Raw genomic sequence first — 14733 nt, forward strand, 5'->3', positions numbered from 1 at the left:
GACTACTCTTTGGAAATACAAGCCCTGAAAGATATGCAAAAGATAGTTATGGGCATAAAGACACCAGACGCAGGTAAAGAAGGCCCGCGTGTCTTTCAAGTCCTTGCTGTGCAGCCTCTGCCTACTTTCAAAATCTAGAGCAAAGGCAAAGTACACATGTTGGTGGCAGGTGGAGCCAACCCCTCTGTGACTGTACGAGAGTGTGTGCCTGGCTTTTTCAGGAAGTTGGGGACATTGACCTCAACACTGGTGGCTGTGCAGGGTCCCCATCCCAGTGTCCTGTGATGCAGTGATCCCCCCCAGTCCAACAGTGTGTGGGGAGACAGCCGGGACTGGGGCTGGAGTCTAGTCGTTGGTATGTGAGAAGCCGGAGCAGAGAGCTCGTGTGCAGAGAAGGAAGAGAGACGCCGTGTAAGCTCTGTCGGTGGAGTTTGACTGAGGAAAGCTAAGAAACACCACCAGCCAGGGCTGAAGGCCTGGTTTCAGGGGACGTAGCAGAGGACGTGCTGAAGGATCGTCCTTCGGTTGTGGTGTGAAAGGAACCGTGCTCGTGGATTTTAGCAGTGGCGGCAGTAGCACGCGTGTGCCACTTTGTCCTGTGCAAAGCCCAGCCTCTGATCAATGCCCACAGCAGGAAAGGAGGGGACGGATAAACTCCAGGTCCTGCTTTAGGTTTGCTGAGAAGTGTTGTTTAGGAAGCCACTTGGATTCGTAGTGGAGGACTCGTGGGGTGTAGACTTTGTCTTTGAAGACCTCGCAATTTGAGATGCTTGTGGCACTAAGCGTGTATTAAGACGCAACCAGAAGTCCCAGCTCCATGTTCACGTTTGATGTTTTCATGCCATTATCTTAAACAGTGCTCTCCCAACCACCGCATCTCCTAAACCCTGCCCTGGTGAGATAGAGGATGTTCAGCCTGCACTGGTGGGGAGAGTGACCGAGGCCTCAGGCCCTTCACTCGGTGCCTGCCCTGCAGGCACACAGCCGGCTGGTCGTGAGGACTAACCCTTGACTTGGCCACCCCCTAACCCCGTGCTTTTTCTGTTACTCCACAGCTCCCTTCCACCAATTGGTGTGAAGTGCAGTGGACATTCAATTCGTCATGTGTTAATGACTCTTCCCTTCCTGGTAGCCCCCATTACTCTGTGTGAAAGAGGACCCCTCCAGCCAAGCATTTTCTTCCTTTTATGCTAATAAAGAAGTGGCTTTGGCTGAGTTCGTGGGGAAGGGTTAGGTGCCTAGTTATAAACGCATGAATTTATTACCTAGCAACTTGAGAAACAAATCGACTCACTAAACCGGATAAAAGAAGGAAGAAGCAGAAAATGACCTTAAATTAAAAAATGGAACTTGGAACTTTAGTAGTCGACCTAGGACGAAAATGATGTAGGTAATCCCACCAGCTTTCTGCAGATCGACAGCCCAGAGGTAGCCCAGAGAACTGCAGCTGTTAGTCTTCGTGGCAGCAGGATCTTCCAAGAGGAGACACAGCCCCCACATCCAGCGCTTGGCTGAGGCTGGGCTCCTTTGTGCTTCTTGCCCTGACTCCCTCCTCAATCTTCCCAGGTAAATCAGGAACGATGCAGTGCCTGAGTTTGTCAGCCTGGTTTTGGTTTTTTGGCCGCACCCACGGCATACAGAAGTTCCCAGGCCAGGGATCAAACACATGACCCGAGCTGCTGCAGTGACAACGCCAGATCCTTAACCCACTGTGCCAGGACAGAATTCCTGTTTGTTTTGATTGCCAACTTTAAATAGGGCTTATGCTAATTTTTTTAAGGCACAGATTAACTGGGAACATTTACTTAATAAACAAGTCATAGTTGTTTTTCATAGCGCATACTTCCCCTTCTAAGAAGCTTGGATTCAAATTCGGACCCCATCAGGACCGTGCCCAGTTCTTATCTACAGGCTCTGCAGGTCGCTTCCATGTAGCCCTCGGCCAGGACCGCTGCCTCTGTACGGGGACGCTCTCTGGAGGGGCGCTGCGTTGTCCCACTCAGAAAAGGCCCAGTCTAAGGAGGAGACTCAGAGAAACTCAGAGTCGCAAGTAAGGGAAGCAGAGGGGCCCGTGCTAGGCTCCATCAATTCATTATCACCCACCCTTCTGAGACCCTCTCTTAAGTGGCTGAACCAAACAAGTCTCTTTTACACCCACCACCCAGACACCACCAACCTTTAGCTGTTTCTCTGCATGTGAAAGGCAACAGAGAGGAAAACCAGTCTCTCCCTGTGGGGGGATACTGAGCTGCCAAATTTTCTACCCCATAGAAGGGGCAGGGTGAGCCCCTCTCCTAAGCCTTTGAAAAGCCCTAGGCTCCTTGGAACAGGCTTAGCTTTGGAGGCTCAGCTGCATAAACGAGTCCACTTTTTTTTTTTTTTTTTTTTTGCTATTTCTTGGGCCGCTCCCTCGGCACATGGAGGTTCCCAGGCTAGGGGTCAAATCGGAGCCGTAGCCACCAGCCAACGCCAGAGCCACAGCAACGCAGGATCTGAGCCACATCTGCAACCTACACCACAGCTCATGGCAATGCCAGATCGTTAATCCACTGAGCAAGGGCAGGGACCGAACCTGCAACCTCATGGTTCCTAGTCGGATTCGTTAACCACTGCGCCACGACGGGAACTCCATCGAGTCCACTTTAAATAATGTGCCCCATGGTGAGGTCATGGAGGAGCCACTAATTGATGTATGACGGGGGTAGAAAGAATGTATCCCTCCTTGACCCGCAAGGAAGAAGCATCCACATTCCCCCGTTCCATCTTCAGCTGTAGTGTCCTTGGTCTTGGAATCATTGCATGGAGAACTGGCCTCGAGGTTCTGCCGAGGAGGGTGAGGCAGAGTGACGGCAGTGTCTCAGTGTCACCCAGTGTGTGCTCGACCCATAGGGGGGGCCAAACCAATCAAAATGTCAGCGTTTGGAGCAGAGAAAGGCTTATTGCAGGGTTGAGCAAGGAAAAGGAGTGGTTCGTGCCCAGAAAACCACAGACTCCCGGAAGGGCTTCCGCAAAGCATTTTTAAAGGCCAACTGAGGGAGGGGTGTCCCTGGGTCTGTGATCAGCTCCTGCGCAGTTCTGGTTGGTGGATGGCGAGGTAGAAGGGGTAACGGTTGACATTATGGATCTTTAGGTGCCAGCAGGTCTGGGGGGCTGCGCGCTCGTGAGCATCAAGCAGTTAACGTCTTCGGCCTGGTGGTGGTTTTTAGCATCCGAAGGACTCGGGAAAAGTGAATGAGATACTGTTATCTGGGCCCTTCAGAGAGGAGCCGCAGCAGAGGACATGGGGGAGGGGTCTGTCCCAGGAAGGCCCCCCGGAGGGGCCTGCTCAGGTACACCCGTAGGGAGGTCTCAGGTCCCATGTTCTAGCACCACCGACATGTCAGAAAGTTCTGTTCAAAATACCTCCCGAACCGTCTTACGCTGTTAGCCAAGACATGGAAACCACCTAAATGTCCATCAATAGAGGAATAAATAAAGAAGATGCAGTGCATATATACAATGGAATATTACTCAGTCATAAAAAAGAATGAAATAATGCCGTGTGCATCAACATGGATGGACCTAGAAGCTATCATTATACTAAGTAAAATTAGCCAGTGAAATACAAACATCCTATGATACCACTTGCATGTGGAATCTTAAAAAAAAAGGGGGGGGGAATGATACAAATGAACTTATTTGCAGAACAGAAACAGGCTCACAGACTTGGAAAAACTTAAGATTACCAAAGGGGACAGGTGGGGGTAGAGAAGGGATGGACTGGGTTTCTGGGATTGGCACATGCATGTTAAGGTATATGGAATGACTGGCCAACAGGGGCCTGCTGTATAGCACAGAGAATTCCACCCAACATTCTGTGCCAGTCTATGTGGGAAAAGAATCTGAAAGAGAATGGATGTGTCTGCATGTGTATGACTGAATCACTTTATTGTACAGTGGAAATTATCACAACCTTGTAAATCAATCAGACTTTAATAACACTTTTAAAAGTAAACAATTTTTTTTAAAAAACTCCCTACACAGACCATCAATATGAATTTATTTAAAAGCATATTTTTAAGTGCCAATTAGGACGATTAAGTGCCAGTAACATGAGGTATTCTTAACTGATTACAGAATGGTTTTATTAGCCCGTCTTTCCTCTAGTTTAGACCATGGGAATAGAGGAAGAGATGTTTCCACAGTGGGAGAGGAGGCTGACTTTGGGACATGGAGCGATGCAGACGAGTTCAGGCCTCAGAGTGGAAAGACAGCCCCGGGCTCCTGGGCCTGAGGGAAGTAGGGGTGCCAGAAAATTGGCAGGGAGTCAAGATAGACAGGAAAAGTGTCTTAGTGCATTTGGGCTGCCAAAACTTTAACCATAGACTGGGTGGCTTAAACCACGAACATCTATTTCTCACAGTTCTGGAGGCTGGAAAGTCCAAGATTAAGTCAAGAGCAGAGTCAGTATCTGATGAGAGCCCATCTCCTGCTTGATAAATGACCTTCTTCCGGCTGTGACCTCCCAGGGCAGAGAGCGCCAGCCAGCTCTCTCACCTCTTCTTGTAAAGGCACTAATCCCTTTCGTGAGAGCTCCACCCTCATGACCTAATGACACCCCAAAGGCCCCCTCCCTCCAGACATCATCACATTGGGGGTTAGGACTTCAGGGTACTTGGGAAGGGCACAGTTCGTAATGAAGAGAGATCTCCAAAGAGACACTTTGCAACCTTTCCCTCGGCCGCAGTGCTGTCACGCACCGCTGAACATTGTCCAGATTCCATATTGGGAACTGGCAGGATTCAGGGAATCCAGTGCAATAAAAATCACAGGGAACTTTTCACTGTAACATTTTCCCAAGAAGTCAATCTACCTTATGCTGTTTTTAAAAATCTCACGAATACAAAATGCTAATTTAGTTAAAAGTTAGAGCCTGTGCTCTATTTCCAATAATAGTGGATCCTGGGCAGGTGAGACTGAAACCGCACAGCCTTCCCGAAGAAGTAATAAGAGCTCCCAATTAAAATCATGGTGGCAGCTCTCAGCACCTGCTAACATCATACCTGTAGAGACCACATAGATCTTCCTGATTTTAAATGTATTTTAAGACTCACAATTTCTTAATGGAGTTTTCTACTTGAGGAAATGCTATATGGATGCCAGAAGAGGGTCACGACCTTCTGTTTTAAAGCGCTGTCTTGCAATAGGAGGTTACTTGTTTATGGGATTCTGATTTTCATTTGAGTTCTTTTTGGCAGCACTGCATGTAGTGTCAACATACAGGGTCATTGTGAAGAATGTCTTAATTTTCTTGTCTGTGTTAATTCTATGATTGCTTCCCAGCCACACCGCTTAGTGGAGGGAGGGGCATGACATACTTGCTAGGGGTGGTGACAGAGCAGGACCTTCTGTCAGCGTTTTGAGGCACTGATGGGTATATACAGAGCATTATGTTTGCTCTGTTATTTAAGACTGTGCCATTAAAACATAGTTAGGGCTACTAAAGCATTGAGGGGTTTAGATCTATGACAATTGCAAAAATCATAAATGGGATATTATGAGATTAAAAAATGATTGCACGATTATGTGAAATCTTTTGCTTCTTAAATACATTGATGTATCAAAAAGAAGTTTCTAGCAGGGTTTGCAGCCCAGATGATGCTGCTTGGTTATTCTGGGCTTCAAGATAATGGTACTTAAACCTTTCCTGCGTAACCTCCCACTGGTTATTCCTAGAGGCAGGTTGGGATGCGGGGGCTGGCAGGGAGATGGTATGAAAAAATGCTAGCGAGAAAAGAAATGAACTGTTGAACCAGTGAGAGAGCATCAAGCATTCAGCATGGTGTTTCCTGCATCCCACCCCTACCCCTTGTCTCCACAGAGTCTTTTTTCTTGCTTTTGAGGTCTGCACCCATGGCTATGGAAGTTCCCAGGCTAGGGGTCTAATTGGAGCTGTAGCCACCAGCCTACACCACAGCCACAGCCACAGCAACACTGGATCCGAGCTGCATCTGCAACCTACACCATAGCTCACGGCAATGCCAGATCCTTAACCCGCTAAGCGAGGCCAGGGATCAAACCTACATCTTCATGGATGCTAGTCAGATTTGCTTCTGCTGAGCCATGATGGGAACTCCCACAGAGTCTCTTCTTGAGAGAGCTCCCTGATGCACCATCCTCTTCCTGCCTTGGCTCTGGGGAATGAGGGGCAGAGCACAAGGCAGCAGACAGAAGGTGGTGAGGGATCAGCCTCCCAGCAGGCAGAATATTCCAGATGATCCTTTCCAGGCAGAGTTAGCAGGTGGCAGCGCTGACTATCTACAGGTGTACGTGGGGAATGGCAGCAGTAAAATCCTTCGTAATTACTATTTAAAAAAAAAAAAAAAAAGTGTCTGCCTCCCAGACTGCTTCTGCTCGCAGCACCAGGGGAGAACCACTGCTCCAAGGCAGGACTGTTTTAGGTTGTTTTTAATTAAACCAAGATATTCCTTCCAGACCTGGTATTCCTTTGCCCACGGATAGTGCGTTGGGTCATTTTGAGTGTTGCTGGTCTAGAACATTCTGGAAGACGGAAAGCAACTGCTTCCCAGATCATTTGTCTTGGTTCTGAAATATGCTGGTTTGCAGAGGAAAACAATGGTCACTTATGGCATTTCTTCCAGAACATAATTGCCGAGCATGAAATTCGTAATATCTCCTGTGCAGCCCAGGACCCAGAGGACCTCTCAACATTCGCTTACATCACAAAAGATTTGAAGTCCAATCACCACTACTGTCACGTGTTTACCGCCTTTGATGTGGTGAGTAACTACCCTCCTTGGACAGACTAAATAGTTCCCTGAATGTACCTGGATTTTACCAAAAGTCTAGCTTGCAATTTCGAGGCTTGTTTAAGGAAGGCCTGATGTTAAGGTATTTTTGCAGGCTCAGCCTTTCTAGGCTTTTCCTGTATTTTCATTCATCCACTAAATGAAGACCTCCACTTCTATCTAGTGTCTGAACTGTCATTGCTCAACTAACTTCACTTTTCAAAGCTGATGAGTCCTGACTTTCTCTGGTCCCAAAAGATAGTATATGTGTTCCAGCCTTTTTGTTCCTTTACTATGTCTGTTGGTTTCTTTGGTGGCCACCTCTAAGAGGTAGGATGTAATAGTCTAGGTTTGTTTGGAAGAAAAACAAGTCTCAGGGCCTCATACAATATTTGTGGGTTTTCTATGTGGAATTAGAGTTAAATCAGACATCTATAAATAATAATCGGGAACAACAAAGCCTTGGTCTGTTTGAATACAGCCCATATTTGGAGTTAGTCTTGTAATGACATCCTGAGAGTGTTACACCACTTATGGTACAGTTTGTCATTATGTCTAAAAGTAGCCCATATATTACAAACGTGGAGAATGCAAGCAGTTCTAGAAAATAATAAGTATTCCTCTAAGATATATCTGCCTTTGAGATGGTACAAACTCCTTGAGGAAGACTCCACCATAGTACCCTGGCCATGCTACATCTGAAGCAGACAGAACAGAGACAGCAACAACCATGAAATAATTTGTAAAATTTGTAAAAATGTCACTTTGGCAGTCTGGCTCTGCTCAAGTTTTGAAATATACATGTTGAAAGAATTACACAGCTATTGCAGTGTAATGTATTCTTGAGAGGCCAGCCCACAGTTCAATGTCATGGGTAAGACTGCTTGAAGCCATCTGTTGCACGTCTGACAAACTCCCATGGCCAGGGACCACCATAACCCAGAACTTACCCCGTTCTAAGGTGTGTTAGGCTCGTGGCCAGAGCTTTGTGTCATGCTGCAGGTGGCCCATCGTTTTCAATTTTTGAAGATTGAAAGTAGGAAAGAATGCCCATGTGCCTTTAAAAAAAATGTTTTTCCAGTTCGGGAGGCATGAGCAGAATAATAGACAGATGGTATGTGTTAAAAGTAAGGATGGCAAAGCAAAGCCCTCAAAGGCTACTCTAAGTATTTCTGGATGTGTGTGTTTGCATGGGATCAGCGGTGTTGGTCAAAGCCATTTCAGCATTAGGTTTCTGGCGCCTTCGACATAACTTGCCATTCTTGGGAAATGCAGCTATTTGTTTTTAAACAGAAAAACTCTATTTTATCCACATATATTTTGGTTTGCATGAAACACCTTTTTCTGTGGGAGTTGCCTTGGTGTCAGAGAAGGAGTTCACCTCCCAACTCACTGCCTGCTCCCTGAGTTCAGACAAGTTGCAGGACTTTTCGGAGTCCTGATCTCCTTTGTCTATAAAACAGGCGCAGGGATTTGCACCGCCCAGGTTTTCCTTGGGACTGAAATGAAGGGACCTGTGTAGGACGCTCAGAAACAATGCATGTTCCATGTTAGTTCCCTGGCACCCCTTCTCCGTCCTTGCCCACTGACCTCCTGGGTCACAGGCTGGCCTTTGTCTGCTAAAAGACACAATGTAGACGTGCCAGAAGTGTCTTTATGGTCTGAAGTTTTCCCACTGTCCTTGTAAAAGAACTGGGAAAAAAAAAATGGAAGCAAGAAAGAAAATAGAAACAATAAAAAGAAAGCAGAGACTTCGCAAGCCTTCTGTTGGTAGGATGCTTCTAATCAGTGTTTTCATTGAATGTCAACATTAATATTCCAATATTGTCCGGATGAATTCCAGCCTTGCCTTGGGTATTGCAACATTTCTTTCTAAATTGGTTTTAGAGTGAAATATAATTTGCCTTCATAAGAGTATCCAAAATGTCGTTCTCTATTCCAACTGAAAATGATTCCCATGGGCAATCTGGCCCCTTGAGTTGTTTAGCTTATGTGTATGTAATGCCAGACTGCCGAGGTGAAACATGCATGAGGCGGGCAGGGACTAGTCCACTGTTAACAGCACGATATCGCTGATGCATTTGGAACACGTGTGGAAGGTGCTTCATCTTTTATCTTTTCATGTTTGATTTCATGTAGACATTCACTAGCTTAGGAGTCTGTTATCAGCTCCAAAGGTTGTTCATCTGACACCACAAGTCCACCATTTTAATCCTCTCCAGGTGAACAGTTTGTCTAACTTCAAAAATAGTAACAAAGGCCACCAGCCTTGACCTCGGTGTTTGAGCAGTTTTGAGATGCACTTAAAAAAAAAAAAGAAAAAAAAAAGCCTCTTTGAGCACGGATGTTGTATCTTTTTGTAGGGTACTTCAATATTCAGTCCAGTCTTGAAGGCTTAAAATATTTTTGATATGAACAGGTTCCTCAGGCTTCTCCAATGGCAAAAGAAAAGAATGGAATACCTTAGGTTTACATTTTAAATTTTTCAACTGATGTGTATGCATACATATACATTTTTAATTGTAGTTACTGCTGCTTTGACCTTGTAGATCTGTTAGGGGTCACAAGAAGTTTTTATGAGTATCTCCAGAAAATTCAGCGATGTCTAAGAGGCTTCCAGTTTACGGAGAGTTGGATTTGAAATTCAGAGCACTTTCCCAAAGACGTCCTGTGGTCTTGGAAGGGAGGCTTAAGTCCCCCCGCTACAAAAGCAAGCATGCGAATTTAACATAGTTCCTTTACTCTGGGACATGGCAGAGCTTTCAGGAGGCTCTGACAGCAGGGAGGCGTGGCATGTGCCACGTTTCCCAAGTTCATTTGGCCAAGGTAGACTCTTGCAGGGCCAGCTCCGCAGAGGGGTGGCGTTCTGCCGAGCACACTTGAGGAAATGTTGCACTTGATGTTCGCTAAGCTTGTTTCCATTATTTAGAATCTATGCTAAGTCCGGCTTGTGATGTTTTCCGTTCTAAAGGACAGGTAAATGAAATGTTTAAAGACCAGGGCAAACATGGAGTGAGGGTTTCCAAGAAAAAGCCAGTCGGTACCTACTGGCCAGCCTGAGACCTGCTCTGCATTCTCAACTCACCATCAAGGCAGCCGATTTCTAGTCACCTCTCTAGTGGGACACATCTCATCCACTGCAGGACAAGAGACTGTCCAAACTCCACCTTCTAGGCAGTGAAAACTTGGGGAAAGAGACTGGTGGAAAAAAGAACATATGATGACACCAGGAGTCATAAGGCTTAAACCAACGGGATCAACTTTTCTCTCCTCCAAGCTTGTGTCGAATGAGGGAAGGGGATTCCGTGCTGCTGGGGATAGTGGGTGTTTCAGTGGTCACCAGATCCCAAGGCTGCAGTGATTGTCCTTAAAAGGCCACCATAGGACAGAGATAGATATCACCAAGCTAATTTGGAAACTGTCGTGTGCTATATGTTATTCACTCAGTCTAGGGTTCTAGGTCGTAAAATGGAGATAGGTACATCAGAAAGCTTTTGATGCATTGTCTGTGGGACTCTCACGTTCATTTTTAAAAATCTGGAAGGGCCCTCCTTCAATAGTTTTAAAATATGAAAGGTTTATTTTGTTTACAGAGCAGTAAATGCCATGACTGCTGCTAGACCCTGGCTAATTCCCACTTCTCTATAAAGAACGTGTGTGCAGTCTTTGGTATTTTTAACCAGGCTCCTTTTTCTCTTCCTTGCACCTCCCAAGTTCTGTGACCTTCTGTGTGTGTGCGGCTTAGCCTGGCTTGGAAGTGTGTAGGGGCTGTCAGTCCTGATGCTGGCTGCTGGGTGGTGTGGGGGGCGACGAGGCTCCCCCTTTCATGTGCTGTCTCAGCTGAATGTGCGCCGTGGAAGGATCTTAGCTGGAGAAAGAGAAACGACACTGTGCCGACAACTGTGGTCAGCAGATGAGGGGATGGCATTTTACAGTGCTCTTCCATCAACATGTGCCAGCACAAGCCTAAGCCTCGGGGACACACACACAGTCAGCCTCACTGCCCTCAGCAGTTTAAGGAGGGTGAAATTCCTAAGCCCTTTCTTTATCTCCCGTTTTATTGAGACACAGTTAGCTTGGAACACTGTGTTCCTTTTCGGTGTACAAGGATTTGATACACGTGCATATTTAGAAACGATCAGCACAGTAAGCTTAGTTACCATCCGTCACCTCCCAGTTATGCATTTTTTTTCCTTGTGATAAGAACTTTAAGAGCTACTGTCTTAGCACCTTCCAAATGCACAATACAGGCCTACCTCAGAGATATCACAGGTTTGGTTCCAGAGCACCACCATAAATTTAATATCACAGTCATTTTGGGGTTTCCAAAAATTGTGAACTTTTTGGTTTCACAGTGCATGTAAAATTACTTGTATACTATACTATATCCTAAGTGTACAATACCAGTATGTCTTTAAAAAAAAAAAGTATACATGCCTTAATTTAAAAAAAACTTGGAGTTCCCTTCATGGCTCAGAAGTTAACAAACCTGACTAGGATCTATGAGGAGGTGGGTTCAATCCCTGGCCTCACTCAGTGGGTTAAGGATCCGGCATTGCCATGAGCTGTGGTGTAGGTCGCAGATGTAGCTTGGATCCTGTGTTGCTGTGGTGTAGGCCGGCAGCTGTAGCTCTGATTCGACCCCTGGCCTGGGACCCTCCATATGCCAAGGGTGTGGCCCTAAAAAGAAAAAAATCTTCATTGCTAAAAAATGCTAACCATCATCTGAGCCTTCAGTGAGTTGTGATTGTTTTTGCAATAGTAACAGCAAAGATCTGATCACAGTTTACCATAACAAATAGAATAAAGAAAAGTTGGCAATATTGTAAGAATTATCAAAATATGACACAGAGGCACAAGTGAGCAAATGCTATTGAGAAAATGGCACCAATAGACTTGCTCAATGCAGGGTTGCCACAAACTGTGAATTTGTAAAAATAATAATAATTTTGCAGCACAGGAAAAGGAGGAGGTACACCTATGTGGCACAGTTAACCATAGTCGCCATGCTGTATATTGCATCCTCGGGACTTAGTTATCTTAAAACTGCAAGTTGGCGTCTTCTGACCACTCTCACCCAGTTCTCCCTCTCTTAAACCCTGAGGTGGTTTCGTGGAGTACCGTGAGGTTCCTCATGAAAAGTACTCAGAGCTTATATTGCAGAGATGGTCCCACAAAGTGGGAACTTACAGGTGCAAAAGAACGTGTGTTCTCATTGACATCCATTGACCTCTGATGATGAAATGAATGCTGTGTATGGGGTGACGTGGTCTCTTTCATTCTTTCTCTCCTCTTCTCTACCTGAAAACGGCTCTCAGCCGATTTGACTCCGGTACCGTGAAGATAAATGGCAATGTAAGAAAAACAGTAAAGCGTGGAGAGTCCTTAGAATGGGACTGCGACGCTTTCCCTGGCTAGTCTCCCACTTAGAAAGTAACACGCACACTTCAGTAGAAGCCATTCCCTGGCCCCGTGCAGCCCCTGAACGTCACGATCAAGTCCATGGCAGGAGGGGAATCCTGTCCCGAGACCAGTGATCGAATAAAAAGGCAGCGTCACTGGCGCTATGGCCTTGTATTCCCCCCCCAACCCCCGCCCACAAAGACAGAGTCACTTTGCTGGGTTGCCTTTATCCATACCTCCTCTCTATTGGCATCTATCATTGAGAAATAACCAAGGCATAAGGCCAAAGATATTCAGAGAATAGTAGTCACTCTTTTTTCTTTTTTTGAGGGGTGGGGAGGACGGATGGTATCAGAGCCTTAAATCAATCCCATTTTTGTAAGAAAATAGGCATTGTGATTTTTTTTCACAGATTGTTTTGCAGCAATGATTTATGTATTTGTTACAGCCCCCTCCCAAATATCTTAACCTCAGATGTCACTGCTAGGGATGAGGCCTATAGACTCGGTCTGGTTTTGAATCTCAGGTCAGCACTTCTTAGTTCATTCATAGTTTGGGCTAGAATGCCTCTAATCCTCAGTTTCCTCATCTGCAAAACAGAGAGAACAGCATACCCACCCACCTCCTAGGGTTATCGTAAGGATTAACTGAGATAACCCATGTCTGTGTCCAGGACACAGAGCTCAGTTAATCTTAGCTGCAGGGTACGGGAGAGTGGTGGCAGCAGTTATGGTGGTAGTTGTGCTCTTTCTTGTGAGACCCTGTGTGAGAAGTTATGTCCCAGTTTTGGGTTTACAACATATGCTGGCTGCAGCAGTATCCCACACCTAACGAAAAAAGTCCAAATCTGTATAAAATACATCTCTCTCTTTATTGCGTGCCTGCCATGACCCAGGCACACAGCCCTGCTCTCCAGGATCTCACAGTTCAGAAGAAGTAGGGACGTAAGCAATAATTGCAGAAAAATCCAGTCCGCACTGTTCTGCAGTTGTGCGGGGGCCCCAGCAGGGTGGGGGCTCCCTGAGGAGGGGCGCTGGGGCTGGAAGCTGAATGTAGTTTGGAGGACTATGTGTAATCTTAGAAGCACAGTGGTTCATTCATGCGCTTTGGGAAGATGAGGTCAGACACTGGGCATCTGCAATAAGCAAAGAAAAGGGCATTTTATCACGTGACTAGTCCATGCGAGAAACATTTTAACCCTCGCTGAAAATGTAATGAGTAAAAGCAGTTTTGAATTTGATGGGCACCCCTTCTTGGCATCACAAGTTGGTGATCTCTATGGAGACTCTGGAGCTTTGGAGGAAAGCAGATCACAGGAGTTCCCATCGTGGCTCAGCAGTAACAAACCTGACTGGGATCCATGAGGACAAGGGTTCGATCCCTGGACTTGCTTAGTGGGTCAGGGATCTGGCATTGCTGGGAGCTGGGATGTAGGTCACAGACGCAGCTCAGATCCTGCGTTGCTGTGGCTGTGGTGTAGGCCGGCAACTGCAGCTTCGATTGGACCCCTAGCCTGGGAACTTCCATATGCCATGGATGCGGCCCTAAAAAAAGCAAAAAAGCAGGACTCAACCTCTCTTCTTTGTCTTTGTCTTTCCCTGAGCTGTTGACACTCCTGTACTCAGGGCGAGGCATGAGGTCAAACCTTTGCAGATGCAGTCGCATGCTTGGCCACCTTTAAAAATCTGATTTTTGAAAACCATTTAATGGCACGCATAAACCATTCATGATTTAATGTTGCACGAAAAAGCAACTCATTAAGCTGCACATAAAGTACGATTCTAATTTTGTTTTTAAATCCACATACATAAATATTCATATAGCTTAGAAAAATATTTGTGTGTATAACAAATGTAAAAAGAAAATAAACCAAAACAGAGCAGTGGCTATATCCCAGCAGTAGAATTTTATAGGTGATTTTTGTTTTTCTTCTTTATGTGTTTTCAGAAATTTCTACATGTACCCGTTATAATTAGGGAGAAATATTCACTTCATGATTATTTTAGTTAGCTGAAATTAGCCCTTAAAGAAGCTATCTGTATTTTGTCTGGTTGCTATGTCAGCCCTGGACTAGATTGACTTCTCAGCAGAATGCCTAATATTTATTTCTAAATGCTGAAAACCTGTGATTGGGCACTGTGTATTTCATAAAAATAAACTTTCAAGATGCAATCTCTGACTTGTACTTGAGAGAACTAACTGTGGGCAGAGATAAGGAGATGTCAATGAATTCTGTGACTGTGCCCAGAATACTCTCAGTTATTTTTGCCTCAAGACGTGGGTGAAGCAAGTTGTAGACAAAGCTTACCCTGGCTTTTTAAAAAAACAAAAAAAAAACAAGAAGTACAAGCAGAATACAGCTGAAAGAGAAAGGTGGCTTCTCTCTGGAGATACCACCATAGACGCATACTGAAAAAGACCTTCCCTTGTCTTCAGGCCCAGACGACATCACCTGCTCAGCACTTGTTCACCCAGGTGTGCCTGTGGAAGAGAAGAGAAAGAAAAGTCCTGGCTCTGGCCATCCCCAGGCACCCTTACCCTT

General features: G+C 45.7%; 1 protein-coding gene across 5 annotated transcripts in view; it reads left to right on the forward strand.

The window, feature by feature from the left end:
- ANKS1B (ankyrin repeat and sterile alpha motif domain containing 1B) overlaps window positions 1-14733 on the forward strand; it is a 407090-nt gene that overhangs the window by 377398 nt on the left and 14959 nt on the right. For all 5 annotated transcript variants that reach the window (XM_047788213.1, XM_047788210.1, XM_047788211.1 and 2 more), the window contains one exon: window positions 6642-6779. In XM_047788213.1, the coding sequence (XP_047644169.1) occupies window positions 6642-6779 (138 nt within the window). The remainder of the gene's footprint in view (window positions 1-6641; window positions 6780-14733) is intronic.

The sequence above is a fragment of the Phacochoerus africanus genome, chromosome 7 (assembly GCF_016906955.1).
Source record: "Phacochoerus africanus isolate WHEZ1 chromosome 7, ROS_Pafr_v1, whole genome shotgun sequence".
Classification (NCBI taxonomy): Eukaryota; Metazoa; Chordata; class Mammalia; order Artiodactyla; family Suidae; genus Phacochoerus; species Phacochoerus africanus.